This window comes from Antechinus flavipes, chromosome 3, assembly GCF_016432865.1.
Source record: "Antechinus flavipes isolate AdamAnt ecotype Samford, QLD, Australia chromosome 3, AdamAnt_v2, whole genome shotgun sequence".
Lineage (NCBI taxonomy): Eukaryota > Metazoa > Chordata > Mammalia > Dasyuromorphia > Dasyuridae > Antechinus > Antechinus flavipes.
In genome coordinates, this window is record NC_067400.1 from 559027095 (window position 1) to 559053973 (window position 26879).

Genomic DNA, 26879 nt, shown 5'->3' on the forward strand with positions numbered 1-26879 from the left:
TAAAGACCTGAAGCTATGTCTTAACTGTTTTAGTCTGACTCAGAAAGTAAAAAACCTATGGCAAAAACTTAGTAAAATTTGTCATCAGCCATTAGATAGGAGAATTAATTGTTGCTGCAAGCAATTTCGATGAATGGCCAAGCCTTGAATGAACTAGCAGTGCAAATGCCTTGAAAAACATTGCCTTTAAAGGAACAATGTTGGCTAAGTACATCAAGTGTTTTCTAGCTTTTTTTTTTTTACTATGAACTATCAATGTTAAAAAACTATCACTCTATTCATCTGTTTTTTTTTCCTTACACACACACACACACACACACACACAGGACACAAGAAATTTTAAATGAAATATCTACACTCAAACTGCTGCTAATAATGTTCTTGCTTCACACCAACAGATACAACTCAGGCCAAACAGTTGGGGCTTTGGAATTGTAATGAGCTAGTCAGGGAGAGTGAGTATTATTCTCTTTGCCTTCCTATAAATTGCCTCCCCTACCTGAATACATTCCCTCCCCTTTACTACCTCTTAAAATCTTCAAAATGGTTCAAGCATAAGCTCAAGTACCAGGTCCTACAGGAAGCCTTCTGAGACACCAGAATTTGCTATCTGAAGTTGTTAGTGATCTCTCTCTCTTTCTCTCCCTCTCTAATAACATTTATCACAAAAAGTAAACCTTAAAATACTATATAAATATATGTTGCCATTGTTATTACAAGAAAAAATTTCTAAAAATTAAGTATCTAATAATGAAAAGGGCTGCTTCAAGGGAAAGTGAACTTTTGAATATCGGAAGTATTCAAACAGATTGGATGATCACATATCATCTAGAGGGTATGGAAAGGATTCTTATATTTAGAAGTTTGATTTTGACATATTGTAAATACTTCCAAGTCTGAGGTTCCATGAGTTCCATGAGTATATGCGTTTTGAAATATGTGACAGAAATACATACATATATACATATCACATACTCACAGACACACAATTCCAACTATTACCCATTCAGTTGCTATCAAAAGAACTGATAAACAAATCAGTCACACAGCATGACTATGCAAGTCCAGAAGCTCAGGGCCATCTTCAAGCAGTGGAGACTTTCTGCTAATAACTATTTTCTATCCATTGTCCCTAGCTCCAGAAATAAACTAATCCTTTTCCACCTTTCAAACATGCTCAAACTAAAGAACACTGCTTCTTTCAGTTCATTTTCATATAAAATGATCTCTAGTCACCTGTCTTTCTTACTCTGGGTATATTCCAATATGTTAATGTCCCTCCTAAAATGTGGTGCCCAGAATAGAATACAATATTCCAGATGGAGTCTGACCAGGGCAGAATACAATGGGACCATAACCTCACACATTCTGGGCACTATGTTCCTATTAGTGCATCTTAAAATCAAACAGGCTCTTTCAGGCTGCTATTACATAATGCTGCATTAAACTGAGTTTATAGCCCACTAAAACATTCTGGATCCTTTTTTTTTTCTTTTTAACATAAACTGTCCTTTATTTCTTTCTCCTTTCTTTATTGGTCTGACCCAACACCTGCCACAGTCTTCAGAAGGTAAGGAGCTAGTAAACAGGAAAAATGATTGTAGACTCCTGCAATGGATACTAAATAACATGGGCAAGAATATTTCATTGGCAGGACAAGAAATTACAGTGTGACAAGAGGAAAAAAGCCTTAATCATCCCAGAATCTCATGCACTTTCTGGAGCTAACCACATCCTGTATTCTCTCTAGACCTTGGTATTATATTGCTTCCCTATTTTTTTCAGAGAGTAATTTTCATTATTCTACTCCTTCATCTCTCCTATTGGATTAATAGGAGAATTTCCTACCTCCTTCCCTGTGGTCCACACCCACAGAAGAAAACTAAGGAAGGATGTATTGACTCACTGGTGAAGGTGATGTTAAAGCCTCTTTTCCCTGTGGAGTGATCTGTCTGGAACTCGAGGCGGGCCACATGGCCACTGCTAGTAAGTGAAGAAGGTATCTGACTTCCTGAGAAGGTGCCCAGAACAGGAGACTCAGCTGTAGCTCCATCTTTGATGGCCAGAAAATCAAATTGAGGTTCCACATCAATATCATTGAAGGCCAGGTGGATGCGACTCTCAGGCTTGGCAAGGATGAGCCAGACACAGTGCAGGTGATTGCCATATTCTTCAGGATAATTCGGGGATAAGACGATACCAGATGGGCTGGTAAAGTTGAAAAAGCAGGAAACTGCAAAAAAAAAAAATAGTATCTCAGGTCAGGTTTGAATTTTTAACACTCACTTTCCCTAACAAAGATCTTACTTAGGCTTTTCATGTTATTATTATAATTTGTAAAAAAAAAAAAAAAAGGTGGGGGGGAGGAAGACAAAAGAAGATGATATGAATTCCAGAAATATCAGTTTTATTTTACAGACAGAATTACAGGAAAAAAAGTAGTAACTAATTATTCTAGTTTTCTATTGGAACTGAGTTATGCTTAGAAGAGCCTAGTTTGATTTCTAGGCTAAATTCTAGACTCAGCTGGCATGGGCTCATTATCAACATTGAGATTAGAAAATGTCCCATAAATGAGAATACAGTCCTTTTTAATATATTTTTACCTTTCAGAAACACCTCCCTTTATACCTAATGGAGCCTGCTATTCTCTCCCATTGGAATGGGGAAATGACCAAAGAAGGCTGGTATGATAAAACTCATAAGTTCTCAGTGAGGTGTGGGGAAATAAATGGCCATCAGAGGGAAAGAAGAAACTTTTAAAAAGAGCTCTTAGAAGGGATAATGTTGAGCTAAAGTAATAAATCACTAATGAGGAAATCTCAAGTATTAGTAAGATAATATATGAAGTAGATTTTTTCCTTGGAAGGCCTGTTCTACTTACAAGACATTTCGACAAATGTTTTCTTATCTTTCTATGGTTTGAAGAATTGATGCATTTCCAAGAAGAAAACTTCTCCAGGAACAAATCATTTCCCTCATTTCCTCATTCAATCAAGAAACACTTGGTAAACCCCATACTATATTCTTAGGACTATGGTAGATACAGGGGAAAAAAATTAAACCATTCCAATTTTTAAGAGCTTAAAATCTACTGGGAGAGAAAACATATACATAAGTGTGTACAAAATAAAAAGAAGATTATTGGGATGGGGATCACCAGCAACTGAGGACAACAGAGAAGGCTTATGTGTAATGTAGAGCTTGAATGATTTCTGAAGGATTTTAAGAGATGGAAAGAGAAGACGTGCCTTTTGAGTTTAGAGGAAAATTATGAAAATTCATGGAAAAAAGCAAATAAAATTAACTATGTAAGGAACAGCAAAATAGGACAAGTAGACTGAATCAAAAAATCCAAGAAGAGGATTATGACATATGGTATATATGCTAACAGCATGATGTGCGATAATACTATAATATACCATAACATAATGTATCATAATATAATATCATTATAAAGGTGGATTGGAGAAAGATTGAAAATGGCTTTAGGGGGGGCAGCTATGTGGTGCAGTGGATAGAACACCAGCCCTGAAGTCAGGAAGATCTGAGTTCAAATCTGGTCTTAGACACTTACTAGCTGTGTGACCTTGGGCAAGTCACTTAACCCCTTTTGCCTCAGGGTAAAAAAGAAAATGGCTTTAAATATTAGAAAAGAGGAATTTCTATGTGATTCTAGAAGTAATAGAAAGTCACTGGCATTTTTTTAATATTAGAGTGCCACAAAGGCCTGACATTTATGAAAATCATTTTAGCAGCTATGTGATAGATGGTTTGAAAAGAGCAGAGACTTGAGGCCAAGAAACCAATTAGGAGGCTATTACAATAGTTTAGGTGAGATGTTTCAGGAACTCAGCCAATTAATCAATGTGGCCATACAGAAGGAGAGAAGGGAATTGATTTGAAATATATTTTAGGAATAGAATAAACAACAGTTGGCCAGTTATTGAATATGTGAAACATGGGAGAGTTGTGACTAAGATTTCAAATCTGAGTGGCAGCAAAAAATTAGTAGAGCCCCCAAACAATGCTAAGCGGGGCTTGTTTGAGGGTAAAGATAATTGGGTCTCTTTTGGACTTGGTGAGTTTAGGATGCCTAGGAAATCTTCTCATAGGATACTAACTTCTAACATAAGCTCCTAAAGAAAGCACGAATCAATGTCTCCTAGAGACAGCTATTTAAACATGGAGGAAGATGTTAGATGGGTTCTATAGGAATATTCACAGACAGGGTTCATTTGATCCTTAAATGAGACTGTTTTCTTCAGTGGTATCCAGAACATAGACCTGATACCATAGGGAGTACTATCAGCTTTATACCTTGTGGGCCTGACTTAAAATATCCTTATTAAAAAGTTATTCCCCCCCAAAAAAAATAAAAAGTTATTCCCCAATTGATAAATGGTCAAAGGATAGAAATAGACATTTTTTAGATGTAGTAATTAAAGCCATTTATAGTTGTATGAAAAAATGTTCTAAGTCACTATTGACTAGAGAAATGTTGATTAAAACAACTCTTAGGTATCACCTCACATATATAAGATTGAGTAAGATGACAGGAAAAGATAATGATAAATATTGGATGGAATATGGGACAGTTGTTGGTGAAGCTGTGAAATGACAATTTGGAACTATGCCTAAAAGCCTATAAAACTGCATATCCTTTGATCCAACAGTGCCACTATTGAGTCTGTATCCCAAAGAGATCATAAAAGAAAGAAAAGAATCCACATATGCAAAATGTTTGTAGCAGCTCTTTTTTTGTGGTGGCAAGGAATTGGAAATTGCATGGAGGCCCATCAATTAGGGAATGACTGAATAAGTTACGGTATATGAATGTTATGGAATGGTATTGTTCTATAGGAAATGATGAGCAGGCTGATTTCAGAAAGGCCTAGAAAGACATGAACTGATACTGAGTGAAATGAGAAGAATCAGGAGAATATTGTACACAATAATAGCAAGATTATGTGATGATCAACTCTGATAAACTTATTCTTCTCAGCAATACAGTGATCCAAGAAATTCAATTGACTTCTGATAAAAAACACCATCATCATTCAGAGAAAAATTATGCAAACTGAATGCAGATTAAAGCATCTTATTTTCACCTTTTTTGTTTGTTTGTTTTTCTTTCTTGTAGTTTTCTCCTTTTGTTCTGATTTCTTTTCATAACGTGACTAATATGAAAATATGTTTAAAATGATTATACATGTTTAACCTAAATCAGATTGTTTGTTGTCTTGGGGGAAGGGAGAGTAAGAAGAGAAAAAAATGAAATTCAGAATCTTCCAAAAATGAATGTCAAAAACATATCTTTACATGTAATTAGAAAAATAAAATACTATTAAGTGAGGAAAATATCCTATTTAAAATAATCTCTGTCCTAATTACCAGTGCTTATTTGTAAAGGAATCAGAATATTATATAGCATACACTTCTGAGGAAGGGAGACAGTCTTATTTATCTGTCTACAATTTAACAATCTCTCTATTTGGAGATTTTACAGTAGAAGACAGATGGTCTTCTTGTCAAGACTTGTAGAGCAGATTCTTTTTCAGATTTTTATTGACCTAGATGGCTTCTAAGATTCTATGAGCATGGTAACTCTGGGTGGTAAAATTACTTAAAACAATGTAGAATCTCCTCAAAAAAAAAAAACATCAGAGAATTAAAGTCTTACCAGTTAGAAGGGGAAAGAGATGAAATTCTAGAATATGAGAACTAAAAGACATTTTAATGATTATTTCATCTAACTCCCTCATAGAACAACTGGTAGGGGAAGGAAAGGTGAATTATCTATGGTCACAGAGTTAACTAGTAATAGAGTTGGGACTATAAATTAGATCTCTTGATTGCCCTGTTTATCAAGAAAAAATTTAAGTATTGTAATTGAGGGAAAACAAATCTTAACTTTTAAGAAAATGGAGTATCTACTATGAATATGAACTGATTTTAATCAGTCAAGGATTAAATTGCAATAATGTTTTCCTTTAAAGATCTGACATGAAGAAGTGTCCAATACCCGCATAATTTCATTACTTTACTATACAAAGATCACTCTTGATAGGTACAGCTACATGCTTCCCTTATTGCTACTTAAAGTTCTTCAGAGAAGAGTCAGGCCAGAAGTTATGACAGAATTACAGAAAAGTAACGCTAAAAAAAGATAGCTGAGGTCACTGAGATCAAACCCCTTATTTTAAAAAAAAATTTCTTTTGAAAACAAAATTGAATACACAAAAAGGAAGAATTTGTCTAAGCTTATACAATGAGTTAGAATAAGTGATTTTCAGTATGTATGTATGTATGTGTATACCCACATACATACACACTCACACCCCTACACATAACATACTAGCTTTTATTTCCTCTGCAAAAGATTTATTAGATCTACTCTACCATTTTGGTACAATCTGCTATCTTGCACTACTCTACCTAAATGTCTCTGCCAAATAACATTTGTTCATCCCTGCTTCCCCTTCCCTTTTTTCTCCCTGTCTTCAATATCAAGATGGAGCAGCATCCAATAGAATGTTTACTCCTTGAGGGTAAGAATTGCTTTTTTTTTTCTTTGTATGCATCACATCTAGCACAGCACCTGGCATTTGGTGGGATGGAGCACAGAAATGTCCAGATCTATGACTGTGGAAAGTCCTTCCATGAACAAAGGGGAAGGGGAAGGAAGAAGGAAATAAGCATTTATATAATGTCTGCTATATGTCAGAAGCTGTGCAAAGCATTTTTACAAAAATCTCACTTGATCCACAAAACAACTCTGTGAGATAGGTACTATTATCACCCCCACTTTACAGATTGAAAGAATAGACAAACAGATGTTGAATCACTTGTCCAGAGTCCCATAGATAGTATCTGGGCCCATATTACAACTCTGCTTTTCCTTATCCCAGGCCCAATGCTCAATTCAATGTACCATTGTTGTAAGTATCTAACTTGGAAAATCATCTAAAAGTTCTAATCCTTTAATTACCTAAGGGGCACCGAGAGGTTAAGTAACATGCTTGTATGTCAGATGCATTACTTGAACCCTATATTTACTATTCCACGTCTCTTCATTAACACAAAGCTGGTATTTAATTGCTAGATAAATTGAAATGACCCACACAGTCTCATGAGACAGTATGATCTTGGGATCATAAATTGTGAGCTATTAAAGACCAGCTGTTAGTCAAACTTTCTCTGTTCTGAAACCATCCTGCCCATCATTTCTTATAGCAGGAGAGTATTTCATCACAATCACATGCCGCCATTTGTTCAGTCATTCTCAATTGATTGAAATCCCCTTAATGGCCAATTCTTTGCCATTACAAAAGAGCTGCTATAAATATTTTTTGTATAAATAGATCCTTTCCCCTTTTCTTTGATCTCTTTGGGATACAAACCTAGTGGTTTTTCTGGATCAAATGGTTTTTGTTGTTTAGTCATTTCAATTGTGTTCAATTTTTTTGTGACCCCATTCATAGTGTTTTTGCCAAAGATACTTCTCCAGTTTATTTTACAGACGAGGAAACTGGGTCAAACAGGATTCACATAGCTGGTAAGTTTTTGAGTGTATTTGAAACTCAAGGTTTCCTGAATCCAGATGAAGCATTTTATTTCCTGTTACCACCTCACTTCCAGATCAAAGAGTATGCAAAGTATTTTTTTTTTTTTTTAGCTCTTATGGTATAGTTGCAAATTGTTCTCCCAAATGATTAGCATTTGCAATTCTACCAATAGTGTATTAATGTCCCTTTTACTCCACATCCTGCTATTTTTCCTTTTTTTTTATCATTTAGCCCATCTGATGGTTAAAAGATGGAATCTCAGAATTCTTTTAATTTACTTTTCTTCAATCAAAGGTATTTTAGAGCATTTTTCACAATTATCGATAACAATGATTTTTCTTCTGAAAACTATTGTTCACATTCTTTGACCACTTATTATTTGGGGAATGGTTCTTACTTCTATAAAAATGGCTCCATTCACTGTATATTTGAGAAATGAGGCTTTTAGACATACTTGCAGTGAATAATTTCCCTCAGTTTGTTGTTTTCCTTCTAGTTATATTTTCCTTTAGTTATATTTGTTTTGTTTCTGTGAAATGTACTTAATTCATTATAGCTAAAATTATTCATTATATTTCCCATGATCCTCTTTATCTCTTGTTTGGTTACAAACTCTTCTCTTAGCCATACATCTGACAAGTAAATGTTTCTATGCTCCCTTAATATACTTTAGATATTACTCATCATATTTAAATTATTTATCATTTTTGGTACATGGTGTCTATGCCTAGTTTTTGCAATACCATTTTCTAGTTTTCCCAGGAATTTTTGTGAAATGATGAGTTCTCTAAAAGCTTAGATCTTTGTGTTTATCAAAAACTAGATTACTAATATGTATTAAATAATTTATTCTACTGATACATCACTATTTCTTAGCCAATACTAAGCTCATACATCATATTATTCTGATGATTACTGCTTTGTAATACAGTTTGAATTCTGTCACTGCTAGGCTGCCTTCTTTCATATTTTCATTGATTATTTTGATATCCTTGATTTTTTATTCCTCCAGATGAACTTGTTACTATTTTTTCAAGTTTTACAAAAAAAATTCTTTAGATATTTAATTGATATGTCATTGAATCCTTAAATTAGATAGAACTGTAATTTTTATCATATTGGCTAGGCCTATCCATGAGAAATTAGTGTTTTTTCCAATTGTTTAGATGTCTTCATTAGTGTGAAGTGTTTTGTAATTATTTTCATATAGTTCATGGGTTTGTTTTGTCAGGTATTTTCTATTTCTTCCCGGGGAAGTATCTATTCCTGAAGGGCCTTCTGCAACTTAAAGATTATAGAACCTAAGACTAATAAATAACACAAATTACTAGTTAGAAAATGAGCTTCATTGCCCAGTAGGACAAAACTGAGTGAAGAAAAAACAAGGTCCCAAGGTTAAATAAATTTTGTTATATTTAATAAAGAGATGATGATATGACAAGCTAGTAACTCCAAGTATTGAAGGGGAATACATGAACAAATAGTTGGATAGCTAAATGAATCAATGAATGAATTGTATGTGTCTACTATTTATAAAACATTATAAGTGTCTCGAGATTCTGACAGAAATGATAAAGACACTTGGAAAAAATAAACCTCCTCCCATTTCCACTGATTTTTTTTCTTATTTCACACTTTTGCCATAGGGAAGATTTTCTCGAGTGCTAAGCCCAGGTATATCAATGTTCAATAATCTGTCAGTAAAGTCTTACTCCTTCAATCCCAGAATCAAGACCCTGGCATCTTATCCTTTCCTTCTCTCCCTCCTTACTTCCTAAGAAAATGGCTATTTCTGAGAAACTTAGTAGAATAAATTTATTCCATTTGCTGCTATGCAGCTGGTCTGGACAAGAGGCCATAACAATACTGGTCCATGGGCTCCATCCAAAGTTCCTCCCACAACCCCCTCTTTCCTTCCTTATCAAAGGCTTGCCAGCTTCTGACTCTAGGAAAGATAGGCTGCTTTTTATCAATACTATTTTTCTGCAATCACCACTTTTTTTCAAGAGAAACAGTTGTGCTTCCCATTGACCTCATCCCCTCACTTTTAAGAGAATTTTTTTCAGCATTTAGAAAAATGTGAGAAGAAAAGTGTCCAGGGAATATGGCTTTTTTTTTGCCCATGGGCTAAGAAATTTAACATATTTCCCTAATAAGATCTGGCCAGTGTTGGCTATCTAGCTCCCTGGCTAAAGTGAGAAGGTAAAAGAAATATAAGGATACAATTGAGTACTTGACAGTATTATAAGGGAGAAGAAATGGAACAAGGAGAAAAAGGGATGAAAAATATAAAACAGTTTTAGAGGAATAAAGGAAAGAGAAAAGGAGAGTAATATGAAAGAGATTAAAGGAAAGATGAATTATGGGAAGAAAAAAGACAATGAGAAAAGAAGAAATGATGGAAGAACAGAGAAAACAGAGAGGGAATGGATGAAGAATAAAAGATTTTTTTCAGGATGAGAATCCTGAAAATCTCATCCTACTGTTAGTTAACCAACATTCTATCTCCTTTCACTCTACCCTCATTCCTGTTTGCATCCTCTAGATCAGAAATGTAAAACAGATGCCCACAGCTGGTGAAATTCCTGATTGTAGCCTAAACCAGATAAAAATGTAATTGGGAAATATTTAACAAAATCAACAAAAACATAATAAAACAGAGATGATGTTAATATGTGGTTTTCTAAAGCAGTGTGCTGATAGGGACCTTTATATACAGTTTAGTGGTCACCTTCTACTTGAGTTTCACTTCACTACTCTAGATAATGCTTCATTCTCTGTTCTTACCATTACAAGAGAGAAAATCTCCCCCTGTTTATTCTACTTTGAACATCTTCTAACATTCATTAAATACAACATGACATGTTCAGCCTTACAGTTTTGTATAGTCTGAGCATTTTAATCAGATTTTATAAGTTTAAGATGAATACACTAAAAGAACTCAGCATTACCAGACCATCTTCTCCTGCCCCACCTCCCCAACTTCAGTGCTTTTCTGCTCTAGTCAGGACTACCCATCTGTACTCAAATTCTTAATCTCTATACATAAATTTTGTTCATGTTATTTCCCTGCTTGTTCCATTTTAATGTATTCTTCTTACTGAGTTTAACAAACAGTTCAGGGGTCCTTTCCTCCATCTCATTCCCCATGATTATCATAGTTATTTTCAAGTGTAATTATGCTATATTGACACTATGTTCTGTCCTAAATATTCCCATGATAATGGATTTCTCCATCTATAAAATGAAGGAATTCAATCCCCTCTCTTTCTAGAGATACTAAGAAAGTAAAAGACAGTGGAGATCAATATACTTAAAAATTCTGAATGAAAAGACACAACTTCTGCAAAGATCTGGAGGGTAATACTATAATCACAGCCACAATACGGATATGTGCACATATAGGTCTTCTTGATCCCACATAGGCCTTCTTAATCCCAGACACCAACAATAGGTAGGAACAGAATACTGAAACAATGGGGTTTTGTGGGCAAAAAGCTATAAAGAAAGCTTTTTCAAAGGAAAAAGAACAGGAAGAGCAGAACATAGTCCACACCCTCATTACCCATCCCAGTAAGGGTTACAGACAAAGAAGAGAAGGTTATATGAACATAAATTTAGACTGCAAGGAATTTTGGAGGCCATGAAATTGAATTAGAGATCCAAATTTTAAATATGAGGAAAGTAGTCAGAGAAAGGATAAATGGCTTTGCCTCCCTACATCATAACGAATAAGTGTCTAAGATAGCATTTGAATATATGTTTTCCTGATTATAAATTCAGTACTAACTCCACTGTACCATGCTATATCCTTGATGAACACCATGCATTTCATAGAATATCAGGATACTAGAGGGATCCCCAAAAGGAACCCCAAAAGAATATATTGCACACTAGAAGAAGTAGGGGTACCCTCTTTAATATTTCAGGAAAATGATCATGAACTTTCAGCTCAAAGACCATAAAACACAGAGAAATCCCTCCTTTCTATGGCATCCTTAAATGATGGGAAGTTATTCCTTACAACTAGCTAGAAGACATCTGTCTTTCTTTAGCTCCTACCTTTTGATCTGTGTTTGGGCCTCTGTGTTCAAGCAGTATAAATTGGATACTTCTTCACAGGAGAACTTTTCAAATATTTAAAGACTACTATCATTCTGCTTGCAAGTGTTCTTTTTTCTGGGCTAACATGTAAATTTGGAAGAACACCAACAGGGATGAGAAAAGGAGAAGATATACCTGACAGAACTTATAGAATGAAAAGAAATTATGGAAATTATGAAAATTTTGACCCTGAAGGTGAGATGAGAAAATACTTCTTCATTTTTCTGAGATTTAGATTTCTGAGTCTTTGGCTTGTGTTAAATTGTATTTATTGTCAGAGCTGATTGATCTATTAGTTTTGTCAAACTTCCCTCTCTTTTTCTTTTTCCCCCTTTAGTAGAAGTAATGGCTCTCTGGGTGAGAGAGACAAAAAAAAGATATTTTTAAATGAAAGTGATGTAAAAAATTAATAATTTTTAAAAGGAATTACAAATTCTCAGAATTAGAAAGAGCCTTAGAAAGCACTTAATTTAAACCATACTTGAATGCTGACTTGGGGGTGAGAAAAAGGAACTATTGCTACATTTTGGTTTTGATCAAATTGATAACTAATAACGCACATTGTTAATCAGGCTGTAGTCACTGAATTGATTCCATGGAGGACAGCTCATTCCCCAATGTCTAATCATAGCAAGCCATCCCACAAATGTATGCTCTTCATTAAAAGTATATAAATGTTTATACAGATAGATATTTATTAAGCATCTATTATGTGCCAGGCATTGTGCTAAGACTAATTACAAAAAAGGTCAAAAAACAGCCTTTGTTCTCAAGAAGTTCAGGCTTTGGGGAAGAGTACATATTGATAGTTATATGCAAACAGGATAATTAGGAAAAAAAATTCCAAAATACTTTGACTGAGGCATGAAGAAGCCATTAGGTTTAGTAATTAAAAGATCACTGGTGACTATCAATGACTCCCCTTTCTTTCCTCTCTTCTTTACTCTATAGCCTATAATCTGGTCTCATAATTTAAATGAAAATCTGCAGTCTGGTTTTCCATTTTGTCTTTTATTATGAGCTTGTGCATATGCCTTTAGTTAACATTTAAGCATAGGAGTTTAGTATAGTATACTATACTAGTCTTTGGGACTTGGCTAACTAATCTACTGAAGGAGGAAGATTATATTTATGAACTCTAAAATCCTTCCAACTCTATTATTAGATTCTATTTACTGAAAGAATCTATAGTTTCCATTTTACTTCTATAAATCTACCTATACTATATGGCCCACTGAAAGTAGCAGAAAGATACTAGATCTGAACTTTAGTAATAGCATTTGCAGATGGTGGGAGCTAATTTGAATCCTGAATGGAAGAAAGGCAGAAAATAAAAGTGAGAAAGAAAATCATTCCAGTCATGAGTGTGAGTCAGTGACAAAGTAGGACATCAAGAACTGCAAAGAATTTCAACACTACCAACATCCCTAGATAGTAGTGAATGTGGATACGGAATAAATAAGGAAAAGACTATTAAGAGAAGAAACGATTGTGTCATGAAGAACTTTAAAAGCCATAGAATTTCACATTTGATCCTAAAGTTAGTAGGGAGCCACTGAAATTTATTAAGTAGGGAAGCAAAATGATAAAATCTGGCATTTAAAAAGATCACTTTGGCAGCTATGTGAAGAATGGTTTAAAGGTTTACTTGATAGACCCACCAGAAAAAAATTGCAAAAGTTCAAGTGTTCCAAGACCACTCTTCAATTCTACCTCTAAGCCATAAAATTAGCATATCTATGACACGAAGCACCTGATCTTTCTATATTTTTCCTATAAGTTTATCTTCTTGCTCCAGATTCTTTGCTAAAGTTTTTTGGAACTTAGCTACTTTAATTGGTGTTACAATTATAATAAACTGCCCCCTTGACTTAGAAAAAAAATTTTTTGAGGTGTGAAATGAGGCTCCCTATTGCGTCTAGGAAAGGAACTCTTTTGATTGATATTTAAAGACTTCACAACTTGGTTCCAAGCTACTTTTCTAGGCTTATTATACAGGACTCCTTTTCATGAACTTTATAGTCCAACAAAAATGCCTTTCTTCATATTCTTCACGTGGCATTCAATCTCTCCATGGCAGGCCTTTGTATAGACTGTCCCTCATATCTGAAATACACTCCAGCCTCATTGCTGTCCCTTAAAAGTTCTTACTTTCTTCAAACATTCTCTCATAAAGCTACCAGTGCTTTGCCCTAGCCCTAGATATTGTATTGTATACATGGAGTATATATTCTCTTTAAAACTGTATGTGAACTGGTTTCCCAAAATCGAATATAAGTTCCTTGATGACACAGACTATTTCATTTTTAGCCTCTGATTGCCTGGTTTTAGCACAGTGCTTGGCACAAAGTAGATTATCAACAAAAGCTTGATTATTTGAAAAGTAAGTAGCAAGAGAGAGGCCAGGAACAAAATTCCAGAGAAACAAAACTCTACATTCCACTATCAAGCCAAGATCCTTAAAGTGCTGCCTTTGTTCTAGTCTTTCCTTTTTTTCATAAAGATTATAATAGTTTCTGATTTCCTATTATATTAAATTTGCATTCTTTTGCTGGGTTTTCCATTCCTGCCATAATCTCTCTACCATACCCCATGCACTCCTCCTTTGTCATAATTTTTGAAAAGGGATTCTTTTGCCTTGTCAAAGCCACTTCTCCCCAATTGTATTCTTCTTTTGTTTTCTTCAGCATTTTTACTATTCCATCATTCACTGTCTTTCATCTTAATTCCTTATCCATTGTCTCTTTCCTTCTACTTACAAATGCACCTAGGTTTTCCCCATTCTTTAAAAAAAACAAAACAAAAACTTTCTTTTGGCATCTTCCCAAGCTATTGTCACATATCTCACACAATTACCCAATGTGAGAGTTGTAATGGACCTCAGTGGCTATCTATCCCAATTCATACAGACAAAAAAAATATCCTTACCCCATCCCTGACAAGTGTTTGCTCAGCCTCTGCATCAGACCTCTAAGGAGGGAGAGCTTACCACCTTTCCAGACAATATATTCCACCTTTGAACACCTCTAACTTTGTAGGAAATTTTTCCTGATATGAAATAGAAATCTGCTTCTTTGAATCTGAAACTTCTACAAACTGCCCTTGGGTCTGTCCTTTGGAGTCAAACAGAGCAAGGCTAATCCTAAATCCACTGGGAACCTTAAAATATAGCAAATAGCAAACCTATTTCAACTGATCCTCACATATCAATGATTTTTAGAGTCATGCTTCTACTCTAGTCACTTACTAGTTTGTTGATATATGGTGACTCCTTTACATGAACATAAAATTTCAAAATAATGTTTAATTATAGTACAGTATAAAGGGAATATTGATGGGGTATAGCTTCTAGGGAGAATATAGCAATAATCTTGAGATCCCCTGATTTTAGAAGAAACATCACTTACTGTTAGATATACAATCTGTCAATAACTCTAAGATCTCCTGGTCTTGGAGTGGTGACAACTCTGAGATCCCATGGCTTTAGGAGTACTATAATCCTACAACCATTGCTGACTATCAGATAAACAATCTGTTAGTCAGTGATAACAAAGTTCCTGAGATGATAGTGAATAGACCACCCCTCAGACCTACTTGTAAACCATAAAATTAGCAAAAAAGGAACATGAAGCTCCTTGTCTCTATTTTTTTTCCTATAAATTTATCTTCTTGCTCCTAGTTCTCTGCTAAATTCTTTTGGAACTTAGACTGCTTCAGTTGACATTACAGTTATAAATAAAACTCTGCCCCTTGACTTGGGGATAGATTCAAGTCTGCAAATTCTTTTGAGATACATCACAACGCTAATCTGAAACCCCAATGATTTTGGATCTCTTTTGAACCTCAACATTTGGTAATGGCCCTGTATGGGAAAAGTCTGATCTCCCTCTTTTCCCCTCTTTGCCAAGGTAAGTCCCCATTTTTTTCTCCCTCAATCCTAGCAACTGGGAAGGCTTGTCTGGATTGTCTTAAGCTCCATGCTCAGCAAATTTTCCTTGACTGAAGATGCTCAGATTTGGAAATTCTTACAATTACCTTTTCACCCCTCCTGGGACACTGGAGAAGGCAAAGTGCTATAGGAATAATCATTTTATGGCTTTTAGCAAACATGGGACAATCCTCTTCCAAGTCATTTTTATCTGTCTGCACCTCTATTCAGAATGTCTGTCATGTTGTTTTATGAGCTAGATTTTGTTACCTGGAAAGATTTAAAATGCAGGCAGCCAGAAAAAAAAAAAAACTTTTATGCTGTAATTAGAATACTGGGAAATATTTCTTAACATCCTTAACTTCTATCTTAGAAAGGGAAAATTCTGACTTTTTTCCTGTGGACCCCAATTTTGGCTAAACTGCGGTCTACAGAAATAAAGTTAGCTAATTAAAATTATAAAACTGCTAAAATAACATCTTAGCAGAATCTCGAGGTTTTGAGAGCAATGATTAAGGAGGTTGGCAATTAGTCATTTTAATATTGCAAGAAAAAGTTCCTGAGACATTGAAAATAATTCCAGGAATTTATCCCATTCTGAAAGGAAAAAAAAGAGACTGAAGTAAATAGCAAAATTTTGCTAACCCTTCCTTGATTACAACCTTGTCCAGAGTCCCCTTCTACTCCACTGAAAAGGAAAAATATATATATATAAAAGCTAAGTTAGTATCCCAGAAGATATTAAGGGACCCTCTCTTCAACCCTGGTCATACTCAGTGTGGTTCACTCCTTGAAGTCCTGAGTGTATCTCAGAGGTGGGGATTGCTAACAAGATTGATTTAGCTCATATCCTCTCTACATCTCTCTCAAGATCAGATTAGGAAAAGAGAATGCTGAAAAACTGTAGGAAAACTCAAATTCTGTCTCACTTGTACAAAGGTGGAAAGCAGCAGCAGCAATAGGAACCCCACACAATCTTGCCCAAGCACATCTTCAACCCAGCTTGGGAGTGGGGTGGCCAGGTGAGATTCCCGTACCTGAAACTACCATCAAAGGGATATCCTGGCACCAGCCACCCCAGCCTTCGGAAGGTTCTGTCCAGCAACTGTCTGGAAAGAATCTGGGTGCCCCTGGTAGCATTAAGCATAGCAGTGTGAAGTGAGAAAATCAGTCAACCTCTGAATTTGGTTTCTCTGTTTCAGTCGCAAATATGTATTAGCTATCTAGTTCATGGCAAATTATTTTATCTCTGCCCACTTTTCTGATTTGTAAAAAGAAATAATTGTTATTGTAAAACTCACATAATAGCAAAAGTTCTTAGAGTAAAACAAATGCTATAAGAATGTTAACTGTTTTATTGGATATAATTGCTTCATATTTGATAACTTTATATGGGTTTTTAGATTCCACCAACATGCGATACCAATGTTGAGATAAATGGTGTGTGTGTGTGTGTGTGTGTGTGTGTGTGTGTGTGTGTGTTTGTGTGTGTAAGATAATTTGGAAAGAAATTCAAGTAAATTAAAGTCATTACATTTGGGCTTCCCAGGACTAGGAGGAAAGTGCATAATAGAAAGAAAATCTTTTTTCTCTTTTTTTCCCTTTTCCTCTTTCTCCAACTGCAACAGTAAATACATGGATGGGAGGGTGAAAGGGAGAGAAAGAAAATATACTCAGTTCAGGAAAATTTGTTATTTGAGATATAGTAAAAACAGTTTTAAAGGAGATTTAATCAAAACCTACTAAAAGGATATGTAAATTGTAATCTATTTTCACTGATAGTATAAATAGAAGATTTAAGAGTTTCAGAACTTTAGGAAAACAAAAAAGCAGTTCACTGCTATTAAAAAAAATTGGTAGCAAATAACCTGCTTTTGCATTATCTGGAATCAGATTTCTGAGGTTTCTGTCAGTAAAACCTGGCACTTAACCCTTTTCTGGCTCACAAAAGAGAAATAATTTTTGTGAATTGGAAAAATAATCAAATGGAATTGTTTGTCTGGAACATGTAATTAGAATTTAGAGAGTCTCAAAAACTAGAATTAAGTTGATTTTAAAATCTGTTCTACCTCAATTTTAAGATTTGTCTTGTTTTCTTTCTAAAACAAAGACACTTGTTTAAGGGAACAGGAGGGGAAGCTGGAATCCTCCTTGAGAACTCCCACAGCTGCAACAGCTTGGAGACAGAATAAATAGAACTAAAAGAAGGTGGAAAGTCTATTTATCCTTGCTAATCCTATTCTATAATGTTTTGTAAATGTAATTTAAGGAATTAGGTATTTCCGCCTTTGCTAGAAAATAAGAGGAAATTACAACTAAGAACATTTGGCAATTACTTATGAAAATTCTAAGATTGTTAACTAAGTTACTGGAATTGTTGTCATCCGTGTTATATTTAAAATTGATTAATTACTGTGTGTGGAATAAGAGGGATGAGGTAAAAACCATCAGTTTGCCTTCAATTATGAGGGTATGTAGCACCCTTTCTCCCCTTTACAGAATGGGATGGTAGGTAGCAAACAGCACAGAAGCCAAGAGTTGAGGTGGCCAATGGCAAATTCAGCACCTTCTCTTGAGTTTCTGTCAGCTCCTTTTAATTTGTTAGCTTGCCAGTTTTCTTGAAACCTCAGAGTAAACAAGGTCATCAACTCTGAGAAATAGCTTGTTTGGGATGTATATAAACACATTCCCAAACAATGAATGTGTTTACTAAGAATCTATAAGCTTGTTTATTATATAGAAATGATTTCCAATCATTGCTCCTTACACAAGGATGAGTTTAAACTCAAGAAGAAAATAAAAAAAATATGTTAAACAAAATCTCCTATATGTGTGCTTTCTGGTAAACTTTTATTGCTTATTGCAACTTCATGAGAATAAAAATACTGTAACTAGTTCTAAATTATGATTGATAGAATTTGCTATTAGTGATAAAATCTCTTGGGACTGTAACGAACATTCTTTTGAATTTCAATTTTGAATATGATTGTCAAATGGATCAGTAACACACCATTCAAGAGGAATGGCATGAGTTACTCAGAGCGATGCCATCCTGAACTGTTATAGGTGGACATCTATCTGGTCAAGAAATGGAAGGACAACCTTAGCTTCTGCTCAAAGTTGGATCCTTTTGATTCAGTTTCCCAGTTCTGTTTCTTTGTTTTCCCACTTGATGATTCCTGAGTCTGACTATGAGGTGGGAATTGTTACTACATGATTGATTATCAAACAGAGCTCAGGATTCTATTATAATCATGTCCCTGCTTTTTCCTAGGATAGCAAATTTCTATAATCAGAGAAAGTAGTCGTAGAAGCCATGAGAACAATACAAGTATGTAAGATCTTGCTTTTTTCAATTTGAAAATATGTATTCATAATATCCTAAATAATTAGATAAATGACTAGATATACACCTGTATTAAATTAGGTCCCTAAATTAATATACTGTCTAAGGAACCTGTTATTCTATTGATTATCGAAACAAAATCCAAAACATCTTCAGTATGGTTTAGATCTTGTCACTACTTGAACCTGCTTCAAAGAAACAACTGTGTACTTTCCTGGACATGGCTAGATTTTGTAGCAGTCTCTGGCATACTTCCCCTCCAAGCCAAGCTTTTATGACCTTAAAAACTAAATTGACCCAGCATTAGTCCTGTCTAATTTAGAAAAGTCTTTTACTCTGTATATTGATGAAGGGTGGAGCCAGGGTTTTTACTCAGTCTCTTGAACCCAATTCTAGGCCCATTGCTTACTTCTGAAAGCAACTTAATTTAGTGTCCTGGGGATGACCATCCTGTCTTAGAGCAATAGCTGCCACAGCCCTTCTAATTGAGGAAGCCTCCAAGTTCACCCAGGCCAAATACTGGAAGTTTTACTGGGTTCAAAGCCTTTTTTGAAGCCAAAAGTCACCAGTGACTCATGAGAGGGTTTCCAGGTATTAAGCTCTCCTATTATAAACTCCCAATTTGATTCTCTGGGTATACCACATTCTCAACCCTGCCATCCTGTTTCCTGACACCTTTATTCACAATTGTAAGGAAGCTTTATATTCTGTCTATTCCAGTCTACCTGACTTGAGAGATATTCCTCTCACAACTCAGATGGTAAATTCTTTTTTTTTCCTCATGTTTGATCACTGCATAACTTGTGAGATTTGTTTCTTTCAGACTCTAAGCCATGAACTTCTACCTACTCATTCAACCACAACATCACCTACTACTTGATTCTAACACTCAGCATCTCTTGGATGCTGCTGCTACCATCTTCAAGTCACTTGTCTCCCCTCCTCAATCTGGACTCCACTAGGCAGGGCCAGCTCTATGACCCTTATCAGCCTGAAGCTCTACAAGATGAGACCTTTATCCCTTTGTTCTGAATGAATTTGGGCCTTAACTGCTTGAGGGGGGAAATGATGGGGTACAGCTTCTAAGAAAATGTTGCAATAACTTTGAAGTCCCCTGATCTTAAGGCAAACATTGTTGATTGTCAGATAAACAATCTGTTGGTCAGTGATAATAAAATTCCTGAGACAATGGAATAGACCACCTCTCAAACCTACCTGTAAGTCATAAAAGTAGCAAATAAGTAACATGAAGCTCCTAGAGACTACAAATTTATCTTCTTGCTCCTCTGCTAAATTCCTTTGGCATTAAGTCTGCTTCAATTAGTGTTACAATTATAATAAACATTGCCCCTTGACTTGGAAATGGGTCTGAGCCTGAAATTTTTTTTGAGACATTTCGCAACACCAGTCTGAAATCCCAATGTTTTTGAGTTCTCTTTTGAACCACAACAATATCAACTTCATATTCTGAAAACTATACCTCTTTTACTGCAGCCTAATATCATGTTAGCTTTTTGACTGATATCAGCTATCCTGAATTTATTATCTACTAAAATCCTTAGATTTTCCCCCCAGAACAACTGTCTAAGAACAACTATCTAACCATGTCCCACCCATCTTTTATAAAGTTGATTTTTTGTATCCAGTGCAAGACTTTGCATTTAAAATGAATTAAAATTAATATGATTAAATTCAGCCTAATATTTTATTCTGACAAGATCCCAGTTCGATCCTGATTATATCAATCTTTTACCTAAGCCTCCTGGCTTGGCATCATATGAAAAATTGATGAGAATACTCTCTATGGCTTTATCCAGGTCATTGAATAAAATGTTAAACCACATTGGCAGAACTGAGCAATAGATCCCTTAATTACTACACTGGAGGACTCCTGTCAGACACATTGATTTTAAATAATCAGGAACTATTCTTTGGAGTCCAGCAATCCAACTGGTTCTGAATTCATTCTGCTGTATGATCATCTATATCTTTCCATCATCTCCATAAGAAAATCATAATATACTTTATCAAAACCTGCAGAATTGGTAAACTATATCCACAATGCTCCTTTCTCTACTAGGTTAATAATATCATCAAAAAAGGAACTGCAATTAATCAATTAGTCTGACAGGACTTATACTTGATGAAGCCAAGCTGTGTCTCTTTAATCATTGCTTCTTTCTCAAGATGTTTGCCAACTATTTAAAAAATTATCTATTCTAGAATTTTTTCAGAAATCAAAATCAAGGTCACTGGCTTATTTTATTCTGCCCTCTCCCATTATTTTAAAAATTAAGACATTAGTTCTCTAATTTCATGCTACTTTTCCAGGTTTCTATGATCTTTCATTTAAAACTGAAACTCAATAGTAACATATGCCAATTCTTTCAGGATCCAAAATAATCTGGACTGGCTGACTTGAAACCAAAGATAGCCAAATGATCTCTTATTTAGGAAACTTGGGTATTAACTCTTGGTTACTCTTTTGTTCTATCACCTCCAGAATCAAAGTCTCCTTTGCAGAGAAAACAGAAACAGAATAAGAATTGGTCTAGTCTGCCTTCTCTGTTTTCAGTTGTCATTCCTACCACTATGAGGAAAGGTCTGAGCCCTTCTTTGAACTGCATTTTTCTCCCTAAGTACATAAAACACACATACACACACACACACACACACACACTTTCTTGTCCTTTGTTCCTCTCAAAAGCCTCTGCTTGCTATGTGTTAGCAATCCTGATACTATTTTTATGGGATTGTCCCACATTTCATGTCTTTATTGCCCACCCTTGTTTCTATCTCCTGTACATTTCTTTTAAAAATTTGAATTGATTTTTAGTTCTGTATTCATCCATATGAATCTCTTTTTTTCCTCCTCTTAAAATTGTTTCTGTCTTCAGAATTTCATTCTTGGGTATTTTCCATCTTTTCTCCACAAACTTGCAGCATTTTATTCCTTAAAATCACAATGCTTGGAAATCTGCTTTCATCATATCTAGGATACACTTCAAATTATGACCATATGTCTTCTCCTCTATTACAAACCCTAGAATGAAATGGTCACTTCTCGCCACAGTTGCCATCATTTTCACCCCAACATCACATCTTCCCTATTAGTGAGAATCAGATTCAAAATGTCGCATCCTTCACCTTGTGAAGGATAAAATTATCATTAAGTCAAGAAGTTATAAACTGATCTGCTTTTGGCAGAAAAAGATCCAGTGGATAGCTGAAGTACCTTTCATTATTGCATTATGCTTCTGTGCCAGGATTGTGATCTTTTTCAGAAACTCCTCATTTACCTCTGCTTTCTGTTTATATGAGTCTGAAGTAAACTTTAATGATTAAAAAATATTTTTCTTCCTTTAACATTTAAAAAATATCTTTTAAATGGTTTCTTCCTTAAATTCTGCATTCCTTCACATGCATATGCTTTCTTAATGATACATTTTTAAGCTATCCTTTTTCTTTGAAATACAATACACTCATAGAGTTTCAACCTTCCAAACTTCAACAGCAGCTATGAGATCAAATTTGTATTTTTGCATAAAAACATCTAGTTCGTTCCTCTTGCTTGTTATCTAAATTTGGGGCATTTGTTTAAAGACAATGGAAGCCTCTGGTTTTATCACAGGTTCCTTTCTTGAATTTTTTCTCCTGTAATTTTCTATCTCACATGCTATTCTTCCCTTTTTTGTGGATACTTACTATACTTCTAACTTGGGAGATATACATATAGACAAACTTCTCCCTCTCCATCATTTCTAGTTCTTTTTATTAGATTTGCAAGACACTGGTCAAAAATATTCTTAGCCATTTGAGGATGTTTCTAGCTACGGTCAGGAATCTGTCAGTCCTATCGTGCAAGCCATAAGGTAGAAATCCAAATCTAATTCTCATATATTATTTTCTTGGCCAGCTGTTCACTTCCCAAATTAACTTTTCTTCTTTTGTATGTTTTTCCTTATTGAGAAAAAATAAGAAATGCACAGCCTGCTTCCTTAAGGTCTTCAATTTCTTATATAAGATTTCATTATCATTGGTAATAATTTTTAGGTGCCTTCTAGAAGTGGCATTTATATATACATTAATCACTAAAAGTAAGAAGCTGCCATCCATTTTGATAAGTAATGGAAGGTTTCCTGCTATTTCTTAGATAGATATTCCCTGAAGACAATACATCTCTTTATTATTGTTATCAGGTCAACAAAGAACTGCCTCAATGTGCCTCAACAGTTAATCATCAATCATCTTCTTTTCTTCTTCAGCCATTTACTAGATGAAATGCCTGATAATGTCTTGTGGCTCTTCTTTGTCATTCCTGGGAGAACAAACAACTTCTTCCATTTTAGAACACAGGATTCTTTTCCCTTTAAATGCTCAAATCTGTTTTTAAACTTTCACTGAACAGGTATGTGTCTTTCCCTTTCACCTCTGAGTATACTCTTCCAATCTCTATCATCAAGTAAAATGAAATTCTCCCTCCTCTACCACAGAAGCCCTTTTTTCTCCCATTGAAGTCTTTCTTTTGTTTCCTTTAGGAGCTCTTTATCCTCCCTAACAACTTGGAGTGCTTAAAAGGTATACTTCTAGTCCTTTCACCTTCTCTTCCAGAACAGAATTCAGCCTATACTTAGAACACGGTTAACAATCACTTAATGTGGCAAAAATGGGATATAGGTTGTGTTCAGGGAAGACTAGTATCTCTGATGTGAAAGCTGCTGAGCCCTTTACAAGACTGCTTTCCACCTTTGGTGATCACCTGATTCACCTAACTTTCACCTGTGGGTCCAAGAAGCTCTGGATGCACAGTGGACATATCCCAGTAAACCATTTCAGCAAATAGGCTAAACCAGATTAAGGATAACCAAAGATCTTAAATCTTAAAGTTGGGGGCATCTCCCCCAGGCATGTAAAAACTTCCCTTGGTGGAATGGAGAGATGAGAACAATTTCTTCCAAAAGCCATGAAGACAGGTGAAGCAGGTGATGTATAACATTTAGAGCTTGGTTAGACATTAAAGACACTATCCACTACATTTTGAGTCATCACCAGTCATCTTGACTGTTCTGTCATTGGACAATAATGGCTTTAAAAGAGAGAGTGAGTCTGAAGACTTTGTGCAGCTCTGCTTCTTAAATCCAATTTACTTAAATCCAACTAATGCACAAATCATGGCAAAAATACAAACACCATAAAAAACACCATGGTTAAGTCATTGCGTGTTTTTCCTTACTCTCAATAGTCATTGAGATTTTTAGCCTCACTTTTTAAGCTACTTGTAAATATTTAGAATTTAATGCTTAGTACCTGTTTGAAACTTTTAAAAAACAATTATTGCCTTTTAAAAGTTAAAATGTTTTACCAACAATCTGCCCCAAAATATTCTATGATTTTACTTGGCTTTTTATTTATTACATTTTTGTTTTCTTACCTGACTTATTTTATCTTGCTAACTACTTTTTTCATATCATTCTGGAGTCCATCTCATTAGATTTTACCTCCCAATTCTTTGTTTAGCTGCCTTAATACTTAGATTTCCTCCTAAATTGTCCTTGATCTTTTTTCTCTTATAAAGCAGTAATAGAACATAGACCAAGTTCTAAAACTAGAGATTGTTTGTTTTCTAATTTTACTCCTTTACTCATTTACTAATATTCTTCTCAATTTTGCCAAATCTTTCTTAAGTTCATATTCTCTTCTAGATTTGTTCATAGTCATACAAGTAGTATCAATCAATAAATATTTATTAAGTACTTACTATGTGTCAAGAATTATGAAGTAACAAAAAGAGAAGCAAAAACATTATCCCTATGCACAATCAGATGATATTTTAACGGGCTCTACAACATGTAAATAACTATGCACATACAAAATAGATAATAATAATAGCTAGTATTTATATTATAACTACTATGAGCTGAGGACTGTGTTAAGCACTTTTACAAATATATCTTTTGATCTTTTTGATAACTTTAGGAGGTAGATACTGTTATTACTTCCATTTTACAGGTGGGGAAATTAAAGCAAACTGGTAAAGTGGCTTGCCCATGATCAAGCAGGTAGAAAATATCTGAGATTACAGTAGAACACGGGTTTTTCTAACTCCAGGCCAGGAATTCTATCCACTGGCTCAGAATTCTATCCCCTTAGCTGGCAGTCATAAGCAGAAAGACCTACTGCAAAAGACAAGAGTTTAACTGAGGCTTGAAATAATCCAGGAATAAAAGAGGCAAAAGTGCAAAGGGAAAATATTCAGGCAGGTACCAGCAGGGCAGTCTAACTACAAAGGTACAGATTTAGGACATATATGGTTCTGAGAGAAATAGTGAGTAGACCATGTTTCTGGTTTGTGAAATGCATAGGGAAGAGTAAAGAATAAGAAAATCAGAAATGAAGAAAAAGATTAGATTATGAAGAATTTTAAATATCAAACATAGGAGTTATATTTGATTCTGGAGCTAAAAGTCATTAGAGCTTAAGAATAATTGAAATGTGGTTGTGATGTGTAGGAGAGAGGGCAAGAAAATCACTTTGGCAGCTGAAGAAAAATGGAGTGAAGTAGAAAGAGTAGAGAGAAATATGGCAGGAAAGCCCATTGGAAGGCTACAAATTCCAAGTGGAAGTGAGAAAGATCTGTATTAGAGTGGTGGCTGTGTAAAAAGAATGGAATGAACGCAAGAATTATTATCAGAATAGAAATTACAAGATTTGGCAACATATTGGGTATGTTAGATAAGAATAAAGAATTAGGATGAGATTAAAGTTTTGAGCTTGGTTGACTGAAAGGATGGCTGTATCCAATAGAAAGTTGAGAAAAGTAGAGGATATAACTGAAAAGATAATGATTTCTGTTTTGTACATGCTGAGTTTGAGATGTCTACTAACTGTCTAGTTAAGAATGTCCTCAAGTAATTGGTAATATGATATCAGGTGAGAAAATAGAAGTAAATGAATAAATCTGGGGATCATCTGATAAAAATGATAATGGAACCCATGAAAGTTGATGAAATCACTGAAAGTGATAATATAAAAAAGAAGAAAATATGTCTAGGTCAGAGCCTTGAGGGACAACTAAAGTTAGTGAACATGACATATGTTAACATTTAACAAAGAAGACCAAGAATCAGTGGTCAGGGGGTAGGAGGGAAAAAATGAGAAAATGGAGTCATGAATTCCTAGAAGAGAGAGAATGTAGGAGTGGATGATGATCAGCAATGCAAAGCTTGCAGAGAGGCCAAGAAAATAACGTTTGCAAAAAGGACAACAACAGATTGTTGGTAACATCAGAATAGTCTGTTTCAATTAAATAATCAAGTTAGAAAGCAGATTGCAAAGGGTTTTGAAACTGTGAAAGGAGAAAATGTAAAGGAACCTAGTATAGATGCATTTGTCAAGAATTAAACAAAGAATAAAGGTAGAAATACATGACTTAGCTAGAAGGTGTGGTAGAAATAAGTGATCACTTTTTAAAGATTAGGAACACATGGAAATGTTTGTAGGCAACAGGGAAGAAAGCACCAGGTAGAAACTGAAAATGATAAAAAAGCAATTATTCTATAGGCAATATACTAGAGAAAATAGGATAAAAATGAGGTCAACAAAGGTGCATGTAGAAGAGTTTGCCTTAGCAAGAAAAGAAAGAATTCTTTATATGAAATAGGGAAAGAAGATGATAGTAGAGGAAAATGAGTAATGTGAAAAAGAAAATAATAAAAGTGAGAGCTAAGATATGAGGGTCAGTGCATAGCCAAGTTGGAATGGAGAAGTAGGTTAGAGGAAATGAGTACAAAGAGGATTTGGGGATAGAGGATATTTGGGAGAGCATCACCACAAATATCAAAAAACCTTGGTATGAGGACAGGAGATGGTGCGGAGAAAGCAGCCATAAAACTCATTGAAGAATATAAGGAAATATCTTGGAGAGGAGTAGCTA

General features: G+C 34.9%; 1 protein-coding gene across 1 annotated transcript in view; it reads right to left on the bottom strand.

Moving 5' to 3' along the window:
- CSMD2 (CUB and Sushi multiple domains 2) overlaps positions 1–26879 on the bottom strand; it is a 1001023-nt gene that overhangs the window by 293070 nt on the left and 681074 nt on the right. The window contains exon 14 of the mRNA XM_051987630.1: positions 1907–2233. Within this exon, the coding sequence (XP_051843590.1) occupies positions 1907–2233 (327 nt within the window). The remainder of the gene's footprint in view (positions 1–1906; positions 2234–26879) is intronic.